This window comes from Neodiprion virginianus, chromosome 7 (assembly GCF_021901495.1).
Source record: "Neodiprion virginianus isolate iyNeoVirg1 chromosome 7, iyNeoVirg1.1, whole genome shotgun sequence".
NCBI classification, from domain to species: domain Eukaryota; kingdom Metazoa; phylum Arthropoda; class Insecta; order Hymenoptera; family Diprionidae; genus Neodiprion; species Neodiprion virginianus.
The window spans coordinates 6,557,200-6,583,869 of record NC_060883.1 but is presented as its reverse complement, the minus strand read 5'-3'; the positions used below and the strand labels follow the sequence as shown (position 1 = coordinate 6,583,869).

The following is a 26,670-nucleotide window of genomic DNA, read 5'->3' as shown; positions in this document are numbered from 1 at the left end:
CGTTCCAGCGTTGTTCCGGCAAGGTAAGTGTCGTTGACACGCTTAAACCGGATTCTCGAACCGTTTATTTTCAAAAATTACAAATCAACGGCACAAATTGCTAACTTCTCGATGACTAAAACCAATTTGCCAGAGGCTTAAACGTCGGTAATTAATTTTTTTGGTGATCTTAAAACCCGGGATCCAACAGATACAACGAAAAAAAGTTAATAATTAGAAATCAGCAGCTGTTTCATACGTCGATCAAATACTCATTGGTATATATCGAATTATAACGCACGTTGCGAAAATTTCATTTTACTGCACCGGAGCAAAAATTCAAACGATCAATCACCTCGAGATCTCGAGAATTTCATTTGCATGACTTATGTTCGTAGTTTGTCTCGGAAATAGGTAACAGCGAGGCGGGTGGAGATTGAATTCAATATTTTGTAACGCTTCGTTGGCAGGATTTTTCATATTTTAGTTGTTTATTTGTACGAGTATAAGCGGCTGGAAAAAGTAAGTGAATTTTGCGAATTTACATCTCGACAACTGTAAGATTTAAAAACACGTAACTAGAGCTTCATTCGCATATTTTTTTTATCACAATCATTTAATACGATGCTCAATGTTGTTGACAATAATGCAAACTATTTCACGTTTTGCAGTCCGTACGATATCTCAAAAATGTCTCAACTAATTCACTTTGAATTTGGAGATTTTTTTTGGACAGTTTGATATCTTTGCTCAAATTTAACCACATTGAAAAAAAAAATCGAAATGGAGAACGTTTAAAGTTGGAATTGGATATTTCGTTCAAAATTCGTGACTTTTATATTCAATTGACAAAAAATGTATGATGATAATGAAACAAAAATTCAAATTGAAACCGTGGCAAAGAGGATTAACTATTCAACAATACTTTCTGCAAATTTGAAATGAATCGGATGAAGCCGTTTTTAAGAAATCCTAAACAGCACCGCAGAATATGTCATCGAGTGAAATTTGTGACGTTATTCTCAATAACAATGCTTCGCACATCAAAATTTAAATAATAACTAATTAAATTCTCAAACCTAGCCCATTTTTTAAACCTTCTACTCGTACCTACCCGTCTATACCTTAAAAAATTTCTTCCTATACCAAAAATGACTAATCATTATCACGCAAGCTCGATGATTGATGTTTGTATCCAAAACTACTTCCGAAAGTCACTTTTTCGCAGAATTTAACTCGCTTAAAATAATCGAGGAACATTTTTCTTTGCCAAAATTATCGCTTCTCAATAAAACTTGAAAGTTCACTTAGAATTACGTAAATGCGATAAACACTCTTTACGTCGAATAGACATAAGCGGTTCTCCAAGAGAATGTACTAAAAATTCGTTCCAATAAATCGAACAAATGATCATTCGGTAAGCTGTGTTAATTTTCTACTAAATTGTTTTTGTTTTTTCCACTACTACACCAGTATTCCAAAGACAGACGGTTAATCGTCATCCGATGTCTTTCACGTTTCTTTTCCAACGTTCACACGTGTACTTTGCCCCCTTACAAAATCGTTACAATTATGCGAATTGTAACTGGGACAAAGCGCCGGCGATTAGCACGCTGGTAAAAGAACGTAGACCGTACACGAGTCAGCGTTTTGTGCACGCATGTATTTACGGGAAAGTGTAACACTCGGAGGAATTTAGACGGTGAATGTGTGCCAAGATTCCTCTGCATGGCATGTATAATAGGGATCAGCGTTTGATTGGCTAGCTTCACTCAAGGACGGACGGCCAAAATTCGGTAATACTTTGCGGACGACTTTTACGAACTTCACCGTTTTTTTTTTTTTTGTCGAAATATGTTTTTTTTTGAAGTTATACTTCTTTAGGCGCGTTATGAAAAACTGATGAGAGTGAAATTTCAAGATGCGCGCGCATCACTGTAACACAAAATTGTAACACAAAATTAACAGGATGAAGTTGCCCACTCAACCGAATTCATCAAGTCTCGAAAAATTTGTGAATATTAGTGAAAAAATTGTGCTAAAATACTTTTTCAAGTGCTCCAATATAATTGAGGTTAGTTATCCGTATGTATTATTTATTGATATAAATTAAAATATCATTATTTAATATAATTAATACTAAATATTATTAAATTATCAATGTTGAATACTTATTATTGGTTTTTTAATATTTACAAAATAAAGAAATAAATTTAATAGAACATTTAATAAAAAGTTCGTGACAAAAATTTAATAGATTATTTAAATATAATGTAAGACATCCGTTATTTGTTTTATTGTTTTTTAATGATGCCAAAGAAGTATAACTTCTCACGCGCGTACATAAGTACACGCACCCATTTTTTTTTTTTTTTTTCGTTTTCTTTCACACTTCGATACCTTTTCGTCCGTTTCACATCTCGGAATGCGTGCATTTTTTACGAACGCAAGACGTATAAATAGATACAACGTATGATTTGGGTACTTCACGCACCGTTAATATTGGCTTGAACTTTTGAACCGAGAGTTGTATAATCCGGGCAGAAAATTCGTAAATTTTGACACACTCGAACTTTGGACTGGCCTAAAGTGGTTTAATGACCATCGTGTGAGGTTTGACTCCGAGAAATCCGAGGTTGTAAAAAGCTGAGCAGTTTATACACTGTAAAAATTTATGCTGTTAAAATTGACTAGAATTGTTGTATTTTTTTTTTTTTTTTTAATCGTCAACTCGGAAGTTTATCATCGGATAGTGTTAGATCGATACTAAATTGTAGTCTATGAGAGCGGTGGCCGCACTCAATAACTCTGGAAAAAATTACTGGACATATGCCAATGATAAAATTTCACGGTTTTGAGAAATTGATTTGATTAGATTAAATTAGATTAGATTGAATCAAAATTTACGAAATTGACGATCAAATGTGTGATTTTAACGATCACATTTTGTCAGGAGTAATTGAGTACGGTATTCATAAAAGTCTACGAGTCATTTTTCTCACGGTGTATGCGGTTGGAAATTTTACGGTTAGGACTTCCAGTTGTAATCTTGAATTACGCAACAGTGTTTATTTTCTTTCTATTTTATTCTTGTTTTTGTTTGCTTTATTTGACCAGTGCTTCCCACGTACATCAATGCACCAACATCACCATGGTCATATTTTTGGAGGTGGTCCAAATGAATGGATCGAAAAGTGTCTGCGAAAATCGTGGTTCAAGTTGGCCCGAGATTCGGATTGAATGTCGTAATAATTTCAATGATCGAACAAAAACGCAAAACAGAACGTTTTTTCTCACGGTATAACAACTTTTGCCACCGATTTACATGCTATTGGATATTCAGTCCAGCTCAGAAGGTAGAAAAACACGAGATAGAGTCGCAGCCTTTCAATGCTTCGGGATATTGACACTTCAATTGGGAGAAGCTTGGAAATAGATATATTGTGAATTTCCGGGTAAAATTAGATCTGATCATATTTACATTATTACAATTTCGATCAAACGTTGTCGCAGTACTTTATTCATAGTTCATGTCAAGTGTTTCATTGTACTTTCAACTACGAAAAATATCCACAGTTACGCAGTTGTGAATTTCGAGATATTATTATAAGACTTCCAATTCAGCCGGAAAGAATGTTGTTTCGAACAAAGGATGGGTGGGGATCAAATTTCCGAAAGACCAAAAAGTCGACTGGTCGAAAATTTGAAATTTTTAAGATACGAATTCTAAAGTACCGAAAGATCAGTGAAACGATGATTTCACTCTCGATAAATAACTTGAGTGGAATAAATGTTTTACCAAAAAGTCATCCAACCGAAAAAGGTTTTTCAGAATAGTTTCAATCTCGAATGAACAAAGCACAGAATGTGAAGACATAGAATATTGGTATTTATGAATTTGAAAATTGAGAACGGCCAATACTTTGAAAAGCCAACGAAGCGAAACAAAATGTGTCGAAAATAAAAGTTCAAAAGAAGTAAAATTTTGATCCGATAAATGTAGAATGACCGAAATCCCGAAGGGCCAAAGTTCCAAATGACCAACGCAATCAATCAACTGAAACTGGTAGCTAATATGCTTTCGTCATTTTGGCCCTTGTGTTTAAAGGAGATTAGACATTTCGACCTTTCGAGTTCTTGATCTTTCGCTTCGATGAATTTCGCCTTTTTATTTTTCAATAAAAAGTACGACTCTTAAAATTAAACACTCGACCGTTCCAGTGTTCGATATTTTTCCCCTTCGTAATCTTGCTTCTTCTTAAGAGTTATGAATTTTCATTTTTTTATAATCCACCTTTTCCCACGTTTTCAACTTTCGGGATTTCGACCCATCGACCTTTCGGACAATTCTTTCAGACATGTGACCTTCACCCCGAAGGGTGCAGCTGAATGGATGATACTTATTTCCTGCGCCCAGTCGAATGGTACATTAGCCTATTAACGCGTATGAAATACCTAGGTTGTTACATTTATACCTGAAACACATTCCCCCGTACTTAAATTCTAGGTGTGCTATTATTGTAGGTTCACGCCAGTGAGTCGCGTGTCAAAGCTAGTCGGGTACTCACACAATGTAACATTGGCACGTATCGGGAACATGTATTGAATTGTTTATACAAGCGTCTGGTGACGCGCATATAATGTCCACGCACTGAGTCCGGCGGTACCTTGCAGCTATTCCCAGAGCGGCCATTACCTCTGTTTCCAAAATATATATTCCCTCCACCCACCAGCAACCGAAACGGATCAGAACCGTAGGATGCGGTGGCACCGTCTGCGGAAAGTCTAAAAAATTTCGAAATATGACTTCGGATCTAGTTCGCAAATAAATGCATTCGTCAATCATAGTCATAGCGTCGTATACGCGTTCCTCTTCAACTGTCGGCTGCGATCATGTCTCACTGTCGGAGAAATGCTTTAGGAACTTCTATATACCGTAATCTGATGTCAATCAAGCACTGTCTGATGTTATTCGAACACTAACGTCGATCTCACACCAATCTCAATTTAATTCTGTTCAACACTGTCTGATTTCAACGCAACACTTAATGTTTTACGTAAATCTGACATTATCTGATGCCGACACAACGCTAATACTCAATTTCAATCTAACACTTTCTGATGTCAGTTTAACGCCATTTTGTGATGTCAATCTGACACTTTCTGATGTTAACGCAGCACTAATGTTTCACGTCCATCTTACATCAATATTTAATGTCAATCTAACACTAACGAACGCTATCTGATGTCAATACAACACTAATACTCACGTCGGCTTAATATTAATATTTAATTTCAATTCAACACTATCTAACACTATCTGATGTCAATTTAACACTATTTTAGATTTTGTGATGTCAACCCGACACTGTCTCATGTCAACACAATACTAATGTTTCACGTAAATCTGTAATTATCTGATGTCAATCAAGCACTGTCTGATGTTATTCGAACACTAACGTCGATCTCACACCAATCTCAATTTAATTCAACACTGTCTGATTTCAACACAACACTTAATGTTTTACGTAAATCTGACATTATCTGATGCCGACACAACGCTAATACTCAATTTCAATCTAACACTGTCTGATGTCAGTTTAACGCCATTTTGTGATGTCAATCTGACACTTTCTGATGTTAACGCAGCACTAATGTTTCACGTCAATCTTACATCAATATTTAATGTCAATCTAACACTAACGAACGCTATCTGATGTCAATACAACACTAATGCTCACGTCAGCTTGACATTAACATTCAATTTCAATTCAACACTATCGAACACTAGCCGATGTCAATTTAACGCTATCTTAGATTTTGTGATGTCAACCCGACACTGTCTCATGTCAACACAGTACTAATGTTTCACGTAAATCTGTAATTATCTGATGTCAATCTAAAACTATGCGATGTCAAAGAAACGCTAATGTTTGACGTCAATAGGACATCAATATTCAATGTCAATCGTAGACTACACGATGTCAACATAAATACTTCACGTCAATCTGACACAAACATTTAATTTCGATCCAACACTATCTGATGTCAGTTCAATGTTACCTAAGATTTTGTGATGACAATATGGCACCAACATTGATTGTTACTCCAACACTATATGACGTTGAATTTCCGAACTGCCATTACAAAATTGTTCCATAATAGTAGACTCTGTTCAATTTTGATCAAGTTTAGTACGAACATTTTTTCACAGCGATATGATGTTAAGAAATCGTCGTGAAGCGGAGTTGCGGAAGACAATTTATCCCGAGAGACGGAAACAATTTGGTGGCCGTTAGTACACAAGTCGAATCCACTTTGTAACGACACTGGCTGCGGGGATTTATTTTCACGACATATGCCGCGGCAAGAAAGTGCCTACAGACGTTGAAACGATCTTCACGGTTTCCCATATTTCATTTCGTCTAATGTCGGTAGAAAGAAGGTGACAAACGCGCGTCACTCAATCACCGGCATTTCGCCTTCCTCCGTGAAAGCATGTCCTTTGGTGGATGGTTGCGCATCAGACATGCGACGCGAGGGATGGATGGACATGTCCGTGCAGACAGGGCTAAATGGAACGCTGATTGCGCCTCCCTTGTACGTTGAATTAATTTGCACTTCTGCAGTTAGTCGGAGGAAACGTTTTTTTTCTATTTTAACAGAGCTAATTTGTAGATGAATTTTCTGCAGTATGTTTTTATTTCGAGCGGATGCAATATTCCATTGCGAATACCAAAATCAATGAAATTATTGCTTCGAGATTGCAAAAGAAAAATCGATCGTACAAAATATACTTGTGAACACGAGATTTTGGTTTTGTTGTAGTAAATTTGAACAAAAAATACTTGTTTCGTGATATTGTTAAATTAACGAATGACTCAATTCATTCGGAGAATGGAGATTGGTTAAATCCATAAAATCACGTGACTGATTGTTTACCGCGATTAAATAATATGTTACACATTGTGGATAGAAAATATTTTGTTAAAGTAGCAAATGAGAATCGAATTCTGGTATGAAACCGTTTCGTAAGAGGAACCGAAATATTTTTGTTTCATATGTACAAAATAGTTTAATCAGAATTTTCATTCTTCAGACACACAACGTTTGCTAGGTTAACCCTCTCAGTCACCCAATCCAAGATGACGGATCCAACATTGTGGATGTGAAATCGAAAAAATTATCAAAATTCGATGATTATAGCCGAAAATTGTTACCCGGGGGCTTTTGGGCTTGCTGATCACGAATCTGAAGTCAGAATTTCATCATTTTTAAATCCAAAATGGCGGGTCCAATACGCGGCATGTAAAATGAAAAAAAAAACTATCAAAATTCGATGATTCTGGCCGAAAATTGTTACTCTGGAGTTTTTAGGGTTATACGAAGTAACAAAGATCATTTGAAGTTGTAAATAAACTGTAATCCCACTGTGACTGAAAGGGTTGAATATTATCAACCCTCAAACATGTTCACGATAATACGATCATTATTGTCAAAATTGAAAATTTTTCTAACTCAGAGTAACCGATTGCTCCGTAGTCAATCGAAATTGGATCAGCCGGACCGTCATTCGGATTTTGGGAAGTTTCGCAGCTTGGATCAGGGCCTTCCAAAAGTTGAGCACATTCTTGTCTTCGGCTCCGCTTTCGGAGAGAATATGCTCGTCGTTCCGACTCGGCCGATAGGCAGCGACGCTCTCACGATAAGTTCAGTCTTAAATATCGTTCACCCAGATCGAGGCTGCAGTAACCGTTAGGCTTCCACAACGGATTTCGCGAGCGTTTATTCGACGAAGCATAATCGCCGTCGACGCTGTTTTGTCAACTTCGTCCTCGTGAAAACGTGACCGAGTTTCCGTCAGTCGGTGCCGAGAAAACTTTGGCATTAATTATATTAAAAACAAAGGTAAATTCAGGATAAAAAGTGCCGAAGGATAATTAATTAACACATCCCCGAAAATATATTCAAATATTCCAAGTTTTCCAAACGTCTCTGAAGTAACAAAAAGTATCCGTCTCTCTTGTTCTCTTCGTACGTTTTGCTCAAAATAACTTATCAGAATTTTTTTGCCTGTGATCCTGACTTCGTTTACGTTGGATCAACTGTTTTATTTATAGAGAAGTGACTTAAACGTTATATGTGTGTACAGCCGACACGTGGAGTGAGCGAAAAATCGAATGTGCACGAAAGAAGGGAGAAAGTTTTTTTTATCGACTCTCACAAGTTGAATTTGGTGAAAATATTTACCTCGAAGTCTTTCGAGTTCAAAAGTTCTTCATTCGTTTTCACTGAATAAAAACGTTGAAAATTTATTGCAGAAGAGACAGGCATTAGAGTTGCATAATTAAGCCAACGGACCTCATTTTCCGGTCACTTGGCTCAGTTCCGCAAGTATAAAATAATACGTCGTAATTTCGGCGCAAAAAGTCAAGATGAAAAACTGCAGTGTTTGCCTTGCGAAGCTAGAAAGCAGGTCGGTTTCTGCATCGCGACGTTAGATATCCGGCATAACGTCTTATAGGTATCCTATACGGATCGCGGGTTATATATAACGAGTAGAATGTATTGGCAATTTGCTCACCGGCGCCAAAAAACCAGGCCACGTTAGCTCCTTGAAGCGAAAGACTTCGAGTCGGCCGATATTTCACCCAACTTTGCGTTAAAAAATACAAAATAAAAAAAGGGCCGTGAGAAAAAAGCCCCTTTCTCAGCGATGGCTAATATAAAGGATGTGAAAACGCTTCGGCAAACCGCCAATTAATTTTCACAGTGTTGTGAAATATTTATTATTAAAAATGTACCAGTGAAAACGTTGATTTTAAATTCGTTGAGTACAAGGCGAACATAGTGAGCAGCTTGAAAAAATAAAATTAAATAAATGAATGAATAAATAAATAAAAACAAAGGAAGAAGAACCGCGCTTCGAGCGTTTTTGGAACATCTCAATCCGAAGATCTCAAAAACGAATCCGGCGCGAATATTCTCGATATAATTTCATCAGCATCTGGTTATTCCGGGGCGATGATGGGATAGACTGGTCCAAGGCTTCTGGAAGAGGTGTTAGATCCGCCGCGATGCATGCCGGGATGAGAAGCGCCATGCTGGGATCCCCCAGGGGAGTCCCCCCATCCTCAAACTTCCGCAGGTACGAACAGGTAATGACGATGGCGTTCACTCCTAATAATTCATGAAACAACCGGAAGGATCAAAGACGCGCTAATTCGACGCCCGAAGCGGTTTTTATTCATAGATAAACACCCGGCAGGGAATAGTTGAAATTTTTAAACCTAGACAAAATTTCAACACCTTCCGCGATCGTTGAGAAAATAATAATTAGTCGTGCCTATTGGTGTCGAATGGTTATTTATGTTAGTGCATGAAGTGAAAAATTAGCATGGTTTTCAATATTGCTGTTTGGTACACTGAGAAAAATGTCATTTGTTATGGTAACTAGAAAAATTGACTAAAACAGGTATCGCTAAAAAAACTGTTTGAATATTGTTGGAATTACGAAAAACGAGGTACGCGTAAACATTTTGCGATATCGTCGATCCTTTTTTGGTTATTGCAATGCAAAATCAGTTTCTGAGGTTTACTCTACTTTTTTAGTTAAACAAGGCTTTGACGTCAATTTATTCTTGCACAAGCATTAAATTTTCGCAACGGTTGCAAGAAAATATAGCAACAGTGATCGTAATGAGAAAGAATAATAACGGATATTAGACTTTCCGGTAACAGCTAGAATACTAATTTTCATTTTCTACCTAGAACTATGTTTTTCGATTGTAATAAAAACTGAAAATATTCAAGGACTGATCGGTAACAGGAACTAAAAATTTCTGTCAGTGTAGTCTTATTATTTGAATAGTTAAAACTGTTGAGTCTATTTCCATTTTCATTTAGTTTTAATCCATTTAAACTATTATCGCTATTCCAATAGTGAAAACTAAACTATTTACAGTATTATTACTATTCATACTTGGTGTTGCAAAAGGTTTGAACGGTCAATTGTTTGATTTGTTCTACATGAGTTTGACTTGTAGCTTGTAATAGCGAAATTGTGTGGTTTGAAAAAAGTATACATACAATCGTTTGGTTATCGCGTCCATATTTATAAAAAGAAAATACAAATACATGTCTTTTAGTATTTACAGTAACTATATAAACATATCGCTGAATGTGCAAATTTCCTCGATATTATGGTCGATTTCTGTTTTCATAAAACGCAGGAATACAAATTGTAATTCATTTTATCAGCTGTGCTACATTCGCTTAAAATAAGTACAATTAGCGTTTCATCAAGGTTTTAACAAACAACTCTTTACGTCTTTCAACTCCCGTCCCTACCCGGGAAAAGTGCTTTTAACAATCATTCAAGTAAGCTCAGCTAATATTTTCAGCCTTGTAGCATTTGTGTTTATCTTTGGGTTATTCGAGCTAAAAACGAAATGTCCAATGCCAATGGGACAAACGCAGTTTATATATAGAGTCTTCGCGTCATCGGCGATGACGAACAAATAATAGGTAGCACAAGGATTTTTAGGTGGGATATATATTATTGGCAAAAAATGTCGTATCGTCATCGAGACAAATAGAAAATTGATTTTTTGAGAAAAAGATGTACCGATAATATAAGACGCGGTAATTTAGACGAGATGAACTTTTTCTCAATGCAATCACAGCCGAGCTTTCGACTATCGTACAGTTATTCAAGATTTCATATTCAATTTTTGAGACATCGTTGTCATTTTCTTTTCTTTTTTTTTTCGCATAACTGGACTTCTAGGATTTCAGTCTATAAATAAACAAAGTGTTGAAAATGCCTTTTTTTTTGCAGAATAAATGTAATTGTTGGAATGTTATGGAGACGAGAAAAGTCGAACTCGATAATCTTGGGTTTTTGGGGTCGCTAAAAACGAATCCGACGTCCAAATTTCAAAATCCAAGGTAGCGGATCCAATATGGCGGACTGAAAATACAAAAATTGATCCGATTCACTTTAAATTTCTTACCCGGGGGTTTTTCGGGTCGTTGAAAACAAATCCGATGTCAGAATTTAAAAATTCAAGATTTCGGATCCAACATGGTGGACTGAAAATACAAAAATTGATCCTATTCGCTCATATTAGAGCTGCATTTTTGAATTTTGAAAATTGTCCAAGTCTGATCTCATTTTTGAAATCAGCGACCGTGAGAACCCTTATATACTCAGTTTCGATAAATAACAATGAATCGTGAATAGCAATTTCGGTTGTTTATGGAAGCGGATATAATTGTTAGATAAAAAAAAGCGACTGATCAAATATCGCTTCCATTACGATTGTTATACAATAAAATATTGCTTTGGTATGCGAGCTTGCAACGCGTGCGAAGAAACTGTTTACCAAACCAGGCAACGGATGGACGATTTGTCACATCTTTTTTTAGTTCTTCAGTTCTTCTCGTCATTCCGCAGTTTTTCCCTTGTTCGAATGCTTCCTTTTTTTCTTTTTTTTTTTTTTTTTTTTTGGCGCACTTTTGCGTCAGTTAATAATCGACTTGAAACAGCGGTCTGTATAAGAGTTTGAATTGTGAGCGCCATTCGGCGCATCGCAGCTTGGCTGTATTCTTCTTCCGCAGAAAATCTCATCACAGACGTCTCTATTCTTCATTCGAGTGTTCTCGAGCTCGTCGTTAGACACAAAAGAGCTCGCGGTAAAAGGGACAGATATTTCATTGGGAAGATATATCGACGCCCTTTGTAATCCGCAGAGTCGATTGACGATCGGTAATAAAACTTTCGTTAATATCGACCAATTCTTACCGTTAAACAACGCCGTCAATTTACTCGCTTGCGGTTTTATCCTTGATGTATTTTACTGCTTCAGTTGTTGCAGAAAATTGTTTATGCACCTGGTTATACTCATTTATTTGCTTCGATTGAACATTTTCTTCGAGGTATTTTTTTTTTTTGGTAGGCGCAATAAAAACCGTACAATCAGAGTCCGACTTTACATTTCTAACGCACTTTTTTCACAAATATTTTACGCCGAAACATTTACGCTGTATTTAGATCAATGACGATATATCAGTGATCCAGCTATTACCAACCGAGTTACCTCATTCATACCTATCGCTGAATCGATGAACAAATGATCAAGGAAACTTCCTGCATTTCACGGTGTAAAATTAACGCGTAATCAAAATTTCAGCAAATTCGTCTCTGCTTTGGACAATGTTTTACGAATAATATTTACAAGGTGTCTCGGTCGGTAAAATCGTTAAATCACACTGTCACACAGCCTGTGTTAACGAGACTTGCAGAGATCTTATTGTTAGCTAGCTCATCCAATGTTCAGTGATCGGAATAGAAACGACTTGTCAGATGGCGTCCAGTTTTTATCGAAGTAGAATACCGAACGAAATATATTCGGGTTGTTTACAATTAATTGTTAACGAGTCGATATTATTATAGCATACAATTTAACAACTTCTACACGCTGAAGCTTCGTGAGTACCGTCGAGTACCGTCTTCGTTGAGACGAACGAAGGTATAATTACTTATTAACGCTAATATGAAACCACGTTTCAAAGGTCATGCCAACGACAAACAAAAGAAAGTCAATTCACCTTTTCCTCAAGCCAAATGTTAGGGATAGGAAAGAACCGCCTAATTACAGGATGACGTAACATTATCAGATAATTATTATGCGTCAAAAATAGTACCGTGTTGCTTTTTTTTTGTGTTTTTTTTTTTTTTACAAGTATCTTTCAATTTTATAATTCGTTTTTATTTTACCTACAGCGTGAATTTTAAAGCACGTGATATTAATACGAGACATTTTGCATCGGCGTTAGACGTATAAATTTATTTTCTCACCCATTAAAAACAAGTCGCACTGTTTACGATCTGAACGTGGAATCGCATGTTCGTATGCAATACGTACGTGTATACGTACCAACTCGTGGCGCAAATATTGCGTGCAGTTATCAACGTGCTCGAAAATATCTCAACCAGTTCATACACGTGCATAATTTAGCATGGTGTAAATCGATATCTACTCAACGGGTGAATGGTGCTCCGTTTTTACGCCCTGTAAAATAGTTGGCGAGGTTTATTACACTGATTCTGAGCTGACGAAGGATTTTTGTCGAGCCTCAATTATTGAATTCTCACGTTGCAGTTGTCATCAGAATGTAAAAATCTTAACGTTCTCATAGAATTAAATACCTTAACTGAGAGGAATTTTTAGTTCCGGTTACCGCTCAGTCCTTAACTATTTTCGTTTTTTACCAGAATCGAAAAATATAGTTCTAGGTAGAAAATGAAAATTAGGTTTTTAGCTGTTACCGGAAAGTCTAGTATCCGTTACTATTCTTTCTTATTACGATCACTGTTGCTATATTTTAATGCTTGTGCAACAATAAATTGACGTTAAAGCCTTGTTTAACTAAAAAAAAGTAGAGTAAACCTCACAAAATGATTTTGCGTTGCAATTACCAAAAAACGATCGACGATATCGCAAAATGGTTACGCGTACCTCGTTTTTCGTCTTTCCAACAATAAACGGTGCAACTTATAAACTATCTAAACAGAGATTCTTATAGGAAATTCCACGCTCTATAAAAAAGTACCGAGATAGAATTTTCCTAACTCTAACTGATTAAAAGATATTCAAAATCTCAATATGCAAATGTCTCTTGATCGGTCAGAGTCAAGAAAGTTCTGTTTCGGTACTTTTTTTACAGAGCGTAAAATTTCCTGTAAGACTTTGTATTTAGACAGTTAAAATATATATAGAGGTAGAAAAAATGAAAAAAATTTCCAGATTTTTTTACGTGTTCTTTAAATGGAAAGTGCAGGAAAAAAAAATAGGCACCTCCAAATATCAATATCAAGAGCTCATATTTTCCTAAAATATTCTATTTGAGATGCTCTACCGAATTTTTGATGCGTGTTTCCAAAAAATATAAATAAAAAATAAATAAAACATGTATGCTTCTTTCTTTCTTCCACACTCTAAGGTGTCTCTATAATCTGTCGAGGTAGATCAGCTCACCCCTGGTAATTTGAAATACCGGAACAGCATCGATCGCGCCATCTGTCGTCGGGTATGAGAAGCCGATAGTTAAGGGTATAAACCATTTCGTGCCCTCTCTTGAATATCCTCAGCGACACGACGACGCGGACGACAAGCCTTAAGCAAACGTAAATTTATGCGCATTCACAATGAACATTTCCTCCTAGTTGCTGCAAATTTCCTATCTAGAATCGACCTAATTTCAGCTACAATTGGTTTAATCACTTCTGATCTACGGGCGACCATCGTTTCGGATTTGAAACGTTCAACTCCGAGCTTCGTAGATAACGGAAGTGAGGCTATTGATACTAAGTAACGGATTGATACTAATTGTCGCCTGCATGTTTGCTCAGCGTACACTGAGAAAAGTTTCATATGTTGTAGTAACTAGAAAAATTGAGTAAAACTGGTATCGTTGAAAGAAAAAAAAAATGTTTGAATATTGTTGCAATTACGAAAAACAATTTATTGTTGCACAAGCATTAAATTTTCGCAACAGTTGCTAGAAAATCTAGTAACAGTGATCGTAATGAGAAAGAATAGTAACGGATACTAGACTTTCCGGTAACAGCTGGAAAACTAATTTTCATTTTCTACCTGGAACTATATTTTTCGATTACGGTAAAAATGAAAATAGTTAAGGTCTGAGCGGTAACCGGAACTAAAAATTTCTCTCAGCGATTGAACCATACATCTTTACTATCCGGCGAATCGTGAATTTTTTCGATGCGACAACGTGAGTTCTCTTAAGTTATAAACAATTTTGCTGTTCCATTTGAAATTTGTCAGTTTCGAGACTTTTTTTCTGCTCCGAAGATATTCTTTCCATTGAGTCCGACTTGTTTGACTCCTTTAAATACTTTCTTTCAATTCAAGTTGCGCGTGATGTCTAGAAACGTTTCTAAAAGTATCGGGAAAATTTTCTAAAAGTATCGGAATATTTTTACGACAAACAGATTAGAGTATTAAACCATAACCGTTAAACGCGAGAACTGCACCCGAATTAATTATAAGCATACACAATCCAATTTAATTAGTCCGAAAGACTTACTCTGACTACTTTAAAACGTGCCAAGTGGTGGAAAACAATAATACATAATCTTGCTTTGTCTGAAATACACTTAAGCTACGGTCGGATTGTATATTTGGTTGAGTGTAAATTTTATTGAGAGGAAACGAATGTTTACCTCGTCGTTGAAAGATGTAGTATATATATACTTACACTTCGTGGAAATAAACATTCATCTGATGAACAAAAATTTTTATGTTGATTCGAGTCAATCGATCCGTTACGGAATATATATTAGAATTTTCGGGAAAAAGTTATGTAATGAAAAAGCTCACGGTCCCGTGTGAGGAAAAATCCTTCATTTTTAATCCGTTTCACGTCTTGATTAATCGGAGTACCAGCATGGAATTAAAATGATAGTATTGATTTTCGGATCGATTCACGAGAATTAAATTATAGGATTCTGAGGCCGAGATTTTTTACCTCGAGCAAGTATTTTTCTCTAATATTTCCACTTGGTTTATATCTTTCATTCACGGTGGGACGCTCAGCGTCATTTATTTATCGAACTACTTTTTTGGTGACAACTGACGAGTTTTTTGGTTCCACATGGTCGGTGAAATACTTTCAAATCTAAAAAAAAGACGATATTTATTTATTTATTTATTGAAAAAATATCACATATAAACGAATGGTCTAAATTTGTACTTTTCCACGAAAATAAGAATTTTCTGCTAATTTACCATGAAAATCCGCATGTCAATTTTTACACAAATTTGATAGACGATAAAAAGAATTTCTTCTAGTTCGTTATTGTTTGTCTGCCATATTGGATCCGCCATTTTGATTTTCGAATTCCGAGTTCAGATTCGTAAAGAGACACCCCATAAGCCATGTACCGTAAAGTTTTATCAAAATCAAACAACCATTTAAATTTACGATCGCCATATTGAAACCGCCATTTTGAATTTTCGAATTTCGAGTTCAGATTCGTAATCATTGACCCCAAAGTCCCGTGAATGCAAAAATTGAAGCGAATCGCATGCAAGGAAAAATGTATTCGTGAAGGGGTCAACCTCCTAAGTGAGTTCGAATTAAAGAGGTCATTCCTAAAAAAAAAAATAAACAATCATACTTCACGATGGGTACATAATTTAAAAATTCTCAACACTATGTGTACAATTACAGTCAACGAATCGTTTCAAAATGAATTTTAGATCCCACCAAGGAATGAAATAGAAAAAAATATTATAATCGTTGCGGAAGAACTTCGACAATAGGACTGAAAGAGGAGTTCACAAGTTACGTAACTAATGCATGTAGTGCAAGGGGTTATGGAACGGTAAAATACAACTCATACCTAGCCGTTCCCCCATGCGCAAAAATAGTTTCGTACCGTTGACCCCGCGGGTTGTGAGACTTCGATCATCGCCTGCGAATAATGGCAGACTGTTGCTACACGAACACACAAGCAGCCGTTTCCTCTTCGGTATCGAGGAATGGAAATATTGTGACGGTCCGATAGAGATCGAGGGATTATTGTATCGTTTTTCACCCTCGGGTGTCAACTTGTCGCTCGATTCACTTATTCACATGCAGTGAGAAAAATTTCATTTGTTACGGTAACTAGAAAAATTCAGTAAGACAGGTATCGTTAAGAAAAACTGTTTGAATATTGTTGGAATTACTAGGTAAAAAACTAATTTTCATTTTCTACCTAGAACTATATTTTTCGATTTTGGTAAAAAATGAAAATATTTCATGACTGAGCGTTAACCGGAACTAAAAATTTCTCTCAGTGTGGTACAATATCGTTTATTTTTACGCGAATAACCGTCGTTTTGACGGAATAAAAATTTTCCCTCGTGGCTGCAGAATGTTTTGGTTTTGTATTTGATTCTGCGTAAGGTAATTTTGAAGCTGTTTAAAAAAAAGTTTTTCGAAGTTTCTGGGTAATTGCTGTTTCAGAAACTTTGAGCTGATCGTACGTAGATTCTTTCATGGAAAACTGCATCCGTGACGTTAAAGTCGAGAAATGTGGAAGTTGAAACGGAACTGGGAAAATGTTGACATATTTTAAAAATAGAAGGCCAGCCTGCAACGTTCGCGGATTTCTCGGGCCCTTTGAACAGCCCGTTTTTTGAATTTTTCATCCCGACAGTATCAGGGTGAGTAAGAAGACGGTACGCGCTTTGGGAAAGGGATGTCTTTGAAAAAACGGCGCGCCTCAAGAGAATCTTCTTATCGCGTAGTCACATTACAGCGGTTCACCGGTCGTTTCAGGTATATTCGGGTGAAGAAAGTCTTGAACCTCTTGTTGCAGGCGGCTCAGTCAAAGTAAAGTAAAAACGATGGCGGTAAGTGGCGGTCCCGCATCGCACATCCGAGGTCTTTCCGAGAAGCTTTATAGGATGAATATTCTAAAGGGCCACAACCCGGGGCTAGTCCCGCTTTGTATAGGTACAGAATACAATTTCCGGGCTGGATTATGCGTAAGAATAAGGTTTCCGGTCCGGGCTTCTCGAAGCAAGAATTCTCGGAAAATCTCGCCTTACTCGAGACGAGAAAAATATGTCGAGAAATTGACAAATTGCGTTTTTATTGTATGTAAGTTTAATTTAAACATTGTTTTTGTCGAGATACATTTGTGACGGTGTGATTAATATCCTTACTTACGTAACTAGAAAAATTCAGTAGAACAGGTATTGTTAAAAAAACTGTTTGAATATTCTTGGAATTACGAAAAACGAGGAAAATAGTTAAGGACTGAAGCAAGATGCGTATTTAAAGTACCTACTTTTTAATGAAAAGACAGATGAAAAGTTTTGTTACGGGATGGAAGATTGTCATCGTGACCATCGGTGAGCGGTGATGTTATTACGACCTATTTCGGGTTCGTAACCCGTCGGCTACGCGCACGTAAGAAGGATAAAAGGAAATGAGAGGAACTTGTATCGAGGAGTTGAATGTTTAAGGTCTTATCGGACGGATATTCCCAACCAAAAGTAAGTCTCGGTAGGAATATTGAACACTTCGCGATGAGATAAAAATCTGAAAACAATCAATCATGACCAAGTTGATGAGATAATTCGTTTTGAATAATAACGGTGCCCAAAAGTTGTTGATTCATTGTTGAAACAAAAATATAGAAAATTTTTTATATCACATAAAATGAATTTATTAATTTTTCTGAACAGTTTTGAATTTTTTTTTCTCTTGAATTTTCGGTGTTTTCGAATAATTCCGTGTTCCAAACTTTTCTAATGCTCTATTTATGAAACTATTCGTTCCATGCCTCTAAAACTTTTTCAGTCTAATGTACAACCATCTGCGAAAACCTATCTAAAAATTCAGGACTTTCGATCCATTTTTCTAAATTATTCTAATTGTCGAAAACGGATTTTTCAAAATAGTCGAAAATTTCAAAAAATTTCATAGGTATTCAGAAAAATCAAAGAATTCATTTCATATGGAATTAAAAACGTGTCGCTAGAGATTTATTATACAAACTTTTGGCATTGTTTATTGATCAAAACGAATTATCTTATCAACTTGGTTACGATTGATTTTCATCCCATCGAGAAGTGTTCAATATTCTCACCGAGACTAACTTTTGGTTGAGAATATCCGTTCAATAATACCATAAGTATATAATTGATTTATTATCAAAGATAATAATACAGAAGAGGTGGAGAAGGAAAAAGAGAAGAGAGATGAATTTAGACGTTGGCAAAATGGAAGACGACTCGAGAGTGACTTTATGGGAGGGGAGGATGCAAGGTGAATAGTGTCTGCAAGACTGTGGGAAAAGAATGTGTAACAGTTTTATAGAGAGATACTAAAAGTTTAATTTAGCCAGTTTTGTTAAAAAAAATGTGTAAGTAATTAAAATTTGAATTTAAACAAGACTGAATAAATAGTAAATGTTAATGATTGTAAATAAGCTTAATTTTATTTTGGACTTACACGAACAATTTTATAACTATTTGAAAAGTTTAAAAAATTTTTCGACAATTCTTAGTCGATGATATTCTAGTCCCGAGAAAAAAAGACAAGTCGAGAAATCAGAAGACTTAGTTTCCTCTTTCTTATCCGTCTTCTTCATCCTCTACATCCGCTGTATTGACGCCGTTGACAGTGTCGCGTGTAAGTTCCCGACACGAACGTGAATCGTCGAACGTGCGTGTACGGTTTATAAAAAACAGAGGGGCGAAGCGCTCAGTTCCGGAGCCAGGGTCACCAGCGGCGACCGACCGCCTCCTGTTTCCCCACATATACGGGGATCATTGGGGTGGATTTAGCGGTGGATTCGCCGGGGAACGTCGAGCACACGCGAGGGGCTGCAAAGCGGGCCGAGATAATCTCCGTCGGCGTCGACGGTGGTGGAGAACCGCGGAGTCGGCCCATAAGCCGCAGTCATACCCCAGCCGCCGGCGCACCAGGTGCTTATCCGTCTCGAGTCCCGTCGCAGAGGTGGAAATAAAAGAACGGTTTCGCCGGTAGTCGTCGGGCATTCGTGTCGGGGAGGGAAAAACCGATCGGAACACGTTCGGAACGCGTCGCGCAACGACATCTGCCGAATATCAAGCCGGACGAAAGTCCTGCGACTCCACGCTCCACCGGATTAATCGGTCCGACTGCCCACCAGCGCCACCCTGCATCCTCGACCGCCGAATAGACGGGCACCTCGGACTGATTCAGCCAGTTTCATCGTCCGCCGTGTGACGTCGCTGGCGTTGCTGCCTCTCTCATCGAACATTCGACGTCTATCGAACTACTTCGATACCGACCCTCATCGAGCTTCGACCCGGAATCAAAGTTTCATCCCGAATTCAAAAGATTGTACGATTGCACCGGTGATGGTTCAAGAAAGCGACGCTCCACGTGGATATTGTAATAATAATAATAATAATAACAATAATTCGTCAGGCTTCGAAAATTTGATCGGTGATCTACGTCACAGTGAGAATTGAGAATAAATAAATAAGTAAACAAATAAGCGAAACAAGTTGGAGGTTTTAAGAATCGCGGAAGAATCGAGGAACAGATTCTTCGTCAACGGCAGCAGCAGGTCGCTGACAGCAAGGGGGTTGAAAGGAAGAACCGTTTGCGGTATTGACCTCACTCGCGCACCCTAGTCGCGACTACGCCATCGCGATAGCCACGCGCCACAAGGACGAGACGCCCTCTCTCGACGTCGAACCGAGGGCAGTAAACTGCGGGTGCGTGAACGAGCCGGGAGACGGACGGACGCCGCCGTCGTCGACGCGGCCCCAGACCGCGGGGCGCGATTCTCCCATCCCTCGAGGAATAAATCCGGCGCCAATTGACGGAGGGAAGATAAATCGAGACAAAATAAAGACACACGGAGGGTGGATCGTAAAATGGTATAAATATCGAGGGAAGGGGGTCCGGATTACAAGGTTGTACGAGAAAGTCTCAACTAGTTGGACACTGTGTCGACGATAAGTACAGCATACCTATAGGAACGAGGTTGCAGATAAAGAAGAGGAGAGCGTTCCGAAGGGACAAAGATACGCGGATAGGGGAAGGAAAGGGGGGTAGGGGAAGGGAAAGGATCTGGGAAAAGCACAGGGTTGAATGGGTGGGCCGGGCGCCGGGCGGGCGACGAGGCAGGAGTTGAACATCGTGCCACACCACGTCGGCCACGGGGAGCGAGTCCTGGTGATCGGCGAGTCGCCAGCAACCGCGTGCCGCTGCTGCCCCCCGGCGACGACGCCGCCACCGGTGACCGCGTTGCCCTCGCCACCGCCACTGGCATTGCTCCACATATACGGGATCAGCAGCAGCAACAACAACAACAACAACAAAAACAACAACAACAACAATAACAACAACGCCGAGGCGACGGTAGAGGAAACGGCCAAGGCGGCCATGTCATCACCCCCCAAGCATCGACGGGGTTTCGATCCCAACGACGCCACGGCCAACGACTTCCGGAGGTACAGACGGGTCAAGACACGACAGAGGTGAGCTTTTCACAACCTCAAAGGCACCTAACGACCTCGGCTGTTAAACTCGTACACTTTTTTCATCACAGAGATTGTGAACGTCGATCAGTGTTGTGAATGTTATTGTTATTGTTTGATACCTTAAGGTGATTCATCAGCTTGAGTCAGTACTTTTGTAATCAATTCCATTGGCGATTAAAACGAACATTGGGTGTCAATAAGATTTGTCTACTCGTGAGGTGAGAGAATTTCTTTTGAATCATCCGAAAAAAATTTTTACGTCACAAGCGATAGCATGAATGATGAATTTTTTTTTCTATTCAAAGTGTTTTTACATTGAGAAATGTGCATCAGATTCGATCGATTTCAATCTACCTTGGGGCTTATTTTTTTTTTTCAGCCAAATATTTTCCACAATTTCACTATGGAAATGAATTTCTTTTTTTTCTAATCTATTGCATACTGGTATTTGCTGATCCAAATTGCGGTTCACTCAATCTTAGGATATTCAATATTGGACAGCAAAACATTGTAAAAGAATTGTGTCGCCATGAATTTATGGAAAATACGATAGTTGACTGAACTCAATGAGCCAAGGTAGAATGAAATCGATCGAATATAATGGATTCTTTCTAATTTTAAAATACTTTGAAATGAAAAATTCATATCTAAGCTATTGCTTACCGATTGAAGTTTTTATTTTTTTATTTGGGAGACTTAAAGGAAATTTTCTTAGCTCACGAGTAGATAAATGTCATTAATATCCAATATGCGATTACTGCGTATGGATTTAATTAGAAAAGTACTGATTCAAGTGTATAAGCGGATGGTCTCGCAATCGTGCGATGGGTTCAGATTGTGATGTTGATATTCGTAAGTCATTGATGTGACGACGCGTTTGTAGGAAAACACGTTTTTCAATAACTATAGGGTTGTCTGATGTCCATTCAACGGTAATACCTATGGTATCAAGGCATTTACTTTACTTCGCAAAGTCGGATACTTCAAAATTATTCCAATATTGCGAAATAGTGACTTTTTTCGTTAATGTTACACCAATTTTAACCTCGTGTCAAACTTACAACGCATCCCTGGTGAAAATTATCATTGCTAATACACAGAATTTTTTTTATCCGGTTTGATTAATTTTTTTTTCGAAGAAGTACCACAACATTTGAATAGATATTTTTGTAAACATTGAAGTGGTGAAGGAAGTGATTTGTTGATCGTTGAAAAATTCTAATATTTTACGGATTCCATCCAACCTTCCAAAGTAGGTTTCAAATTTAATCTACTTCACTGAATCAATCCTTTTTGATTTTGGCCAAAGTGAATCATGTTAATATTTTTTAGTTACGACCGAGACAAAAGTAATAATTTTGGAACTTCAATAAGATGTTTTATTCACCGTAGGATATTGAAATGCAAGTAAAAAGAAAAGAGAATGATGTTCAGAGATGCAGATAAACCATATAGTTTTTCCAAATCAACTCACAACTTTTCACAAAAATCTGGAAAGTGAACAAAAATTGATGTGAACAGACCTGCACTTTTTCTTTAAATGATCATAATACGAAAATTTTGAGAGAAATATTTTCGTCACGGATGTGCCGTTTCACATTCGTTCCTTACTGTCGTCTGAACCCATCTCCAGAAATTTCGGAGTGTTATATTCAACACTTTCCTAACTCTTTGAAACTGAAACCTTACTCCTGTTTTGCATCAGAGATAAAGGGACGGAGACCCTTTTCCAAAGTCTAAGCGGCGCAAAGTAGCGTTAGGTCCTGGATTGTGTACCAGACGGTAGAGTTTCTTCGTAACCCTTAAACAGTGTCAAATTTGATACCGGGCTTTCCACACTGCGAGACCATCCACCCATTTTACACGAAATTCGTCTGACACGTACACGTGAACACTGTTATACATTTTCCCCCCTGTACATCGAGTAAGACACGTGCCAGTGCTTCCTTATCCTTCCTTGTCGACCTTGAGCATGTGTGTGATTCAGGTCACGTTTCACCGTCTTACCATCTGTTCATCACATCATCCCTTGACGTAATTGATTTCCTGTCTTTTTCACTTTTCTTCAATCGATAATTATTGGATTTGTATTTATTCTTTCATTATGGAGTGCGCACACGTGCCCGAGGTAGATTCTTTAACCATGTCTAACTTGGATAGTTATCGGAGAAGGCCTTGTGAAAATATCGTCACAGATGAAAAAAAAAAACAATATATTAAATTCACTTGTGCTCATTATTATTCATGTTATTCATGCGACGTACAAGTTTTGCGGTTTCCAAAACCGGGTTGAACTAATTATCGGTTGATCGGTAACTTCAGATTCGAAACAAGTCGATGTGCGTAAAAATTTTTATTGCGGAATATCCTTGGTATTACGGTGATCAATTTTGACATGTCTTCTAGATTCGAATACCGATTTTTAGATTCTTATGAATTGATCAAAATTAAGGTATCATGGAGATTATTATATAATTCAGATCAAAAAATATAAACACTATCTTAGAATGTATTTTCGGCAAACGATCCAGGCTGTTTAAGTACAGAGTTCTAGTATTTCCAATAGGAAGTCTCAAATACCTGTTAGTAAAATCAGAAACTGATACCGAAAGCTGTTCAAGAAATCTTTTAATAGTATTGGAAATGACTTGAGGCCAATTATCATATCATAACCTGAAATCGTCAACGTCATTGCCTAGTGGGCATCCCCTTGGTTTGAAAAAGGCGTGTACATGAAGTTTTCATCAGTCAAATTCGACGGAAAGATTAAGTAATCAAAACGAATATAGGCCAGCACAAAATTTAACCTCAATCCAATTTACCAAGATTTGTTGATCGCCAAGAACTTGTTGTCGAAACTCTGAAAAAGTAACAAACTGGAGCTTTTGGTACATGAAAAGTAAAGAAGTAATTCTAGTTTGTTTGGTTCGATCAAAGGTACAGGCGTGCAGAGAAATATTTGAATAAGTCGATAAAAAAAAGAAAAATAGTCCAAGCACAGTCGTATCTCGATTTATATGGTGAATTATGAGACTTTATGACTAGAGATGATTCGTCACTTGAAGATCCCGTCGAAATTCCAACTCCCACACGGAATACTTCACCTACCAGAGGTCCATACAGGGCCCATATGCATGGTGGACATCTAATCAATATTTACAGAAATCCACAACATCTATGGTCAGACTAAACTCGGTGATGGATATCCATTGTATGTCTATGAATATCCATGCACATAAGTGGATGTACTATAGATAACCACCAGGCGCCGAATGATCGCTTTCCTCTCTCACCACAAGAAATAGATCTAAATTAAACAAACCCCCAGCAGTTCACCCCTTTCGTTCACTTAGAATTTCATCTGATATATACGTACTTGGTCGTTCTTGAGTGACTAGTCTATATTGCCTAGGTTATGGACTTTATGTTTGAGGGAGAACAAAATGTGCACACGATAGTTTCTAATATTTGTCATGATACGTCCGTGAGAGGTGAATGTTACATGTAGGTAAGGATCAAGGTGCACATGAATGACGGTTGGAAAGGACGACCTTTGGAGGTCCAAATTTTTTTCCCACAAAAGCTATGAGATCTCGTAACAGATATCTGTGTGAATATCCAGTTGAGTTCTGCTAGACTGATAACAAACCTACATTTGGATCTCCAATAGAGCTCTATGGTAATCCATTGTGGTTGAAATGGATGTCTAATAGAGGTATCGCATATCCCTCACGGTGGTCCGTGGTACGTCTAATAGAGGTAAATGTTCCGTGTGGGCTCGGTGTAAACGTGAACGTGGGTGATCCCGATCCTCCTCCCGAATCGTTAAATAGTTAGCCTCGAGCCAAGACGTACCTTAACTCACTCGCTTTATCTGTACGCAATGTTCACAGAGCCATTCCATGTCCTCTGCGATCATCCCGAGAGTGCGTTCCTCGGATCCCACCGGGTTGAGCCGGCAACCCGGAAAACCACCCCGCCCTGAACACACGCAGCACATGGCCACATTGCAGCCACCGCAGGCACGGCACAGGCATATAACAAAGCACCACTACTTCGCACCGTGACACACTCGCTTGCATTGTTTGATGTTGGACCACTGGTTGGCTGGTTGAGCTGCTTTGCGCGGTCAAGTGTCAAACCCTGACCTACGACGTCACGGCTTACTCCGACGCAGTCGATGTCGATGTCTTTGCCGCTTCGCAGAGCTTCTGACGCTGGACCTTGAGCTATCTAACGACTGCTACTGGCTGGAGAAGAAACGCTTTTGACGTGAACGGTGATGGCTTCAAAGGCTGGCCATACTCAAGGATCTTCCCGACACTCTCCTGCTATTGCAATGTCTGAAACATGACAGTTTAATGGATTGAGATGGACGCTTGATTGGTGCTGACCTCACGCACTTATGCTTACGATGCTTTTTACTTTATCGTATTACATTTATACACATTGTTATTGTAATATTCAATCTTTACCCAATTCCCTGAGGTTATTCATTTTTAGATTTTTCAACAAATATTTTGCATATATAATGTTTACGTCGTGACCCTCGAATAATGAAATTCAAGTGCGATACCAGTCATCGCATACAAAATTGATTAAAATCAACTCGTCTGTAGGTTCTAAATAAAATTTCGTTCACCCAACTTATAAAGAATTGTTATATTATTAATAATATTGCAATAATCTCAGAATTGAAACACGTGTTGTTTGTAATCGATGCAATGGATGATAAGCACTTGTCAAATTCTGCGATAACTCAATGATCGATCATATCTAGCGATCTTATCCGTTTTTACGACAAAAACAAAGTATTTTGTAAACCCTATGAGAGATACGCATCAGACTAGCGGTATTATCGAAACTGTAAAAGTACATGAAAAAGCAGGTCTCGAGTAGTGAGAGTTTTGGATCTCGTCTTAAATAAGCTCCATAAAATTGAAAATGCTTTGGCGGCAGAAAATATAATATTCTAAATTTTTGAGGAAATATCCTATTCACATCATATAAGAGAATTGAATAAATCCATACAAATTTTCTAAATGACTCTTGACTTGTTTCCTCAATTTGTCATTACTGCATTACTTTCTCTCGATCACTTTCTCGAAAATAAACTGAACTTCCGGCGATCACATACTCAGAAAAAGGTGCGTGATTCTATTTCACGATAGCATTCGTGACTGGAAAATTCTGGGGTAGACGTAATTACACCCATCGAAATATCGAAATGACGCGTTCATGCTTGAGGTGACAAATAACCATGTCAGCCAGGGTTCGAGTATTCACTCTTGGTTCACTTAGTATATCCAAATGAGCACGTATTTCCTACGTTGTTTGTTTGTTTTTTTTTCCATTTAAGTGGCGTTGCTTTCTCGATGGCGAGCACACGTATATCAATGCAAAAATGTATGCAGTTTTACTTGATGGAATGTGTTTTTTTTGGTATCTGCTTTATACTTTATCCGTTTTATCAACATGTAATGTAGTATACAATTCAATGAAGCTATGCATTATATATTATACATTATATGTATTTGAAAATTCTCTATTTTCTTGGTAATTCAAGATACTTTACGTATATTGAGCAGGTGGTGATAAAATGGAATAGTTTTTTCAGGCGTGACTG

At 37.8% G+C, this 26,670-nt stretch overlaps 2 protein-coding genes across 5 annotated transcripts in view; both read left to right on the top strand.

Moving 5' to 3' along the window:
• LOC124309076 (potassium voltage-gated channel protein Shaker) overlaps positions 1-26,670 on the top strand; it is a 259,541-nt gene that overhangs the window by 86,482 nt on the left and 146,389 nt on the right. The window lies entirely within an intron of this gene.
• LOC124309080 (rhoGEF domain-containing protein gxcI-like) lies at positions 7,753-26,401 on the top strand. 2 transcript variants are annotated; one of them, XM_046772336.1, is made up of 3 exons: positions 7,753-9,127; positions 18,723-21,041; positions 24,938-26,401. In XM_046772336.1, exons 2-3 carry the CDS (start codon positions 20,653-20,655, stop codon positions 24,996-24,998), a joined length of 450 nt encoding a protein of 149 aa, XP_046628292.1. In that variant the 5' UTR covers positions 7,753-9,127; positions 18,723-20,652; the 3' UTR covers positions 24,999-26,401. The 2 variants fall into 2 exon arrangements, with proteins under 2 accessions (XP_046628292.1, XP_046628291.1); XM_046772335.1 differs by having other exon boundaries at positions 7,753-9,137.

Coding starts and splice junctions, on each gene's coding strand:
- LOC124309080 (XM_046772336.1), top strand. CDS start 20,653: ATGGGTGGGCCGGGCGCCGGGCGGGCGACGAGGCAGGAGTTGAACATC. Junction 21,042..24,937: donor CGGGTCAAGACACGACAGAG/GTGAGCTTTTCA, acceptor CAATGTTCACAG/AGCCATTCCATGTCCTCTGC.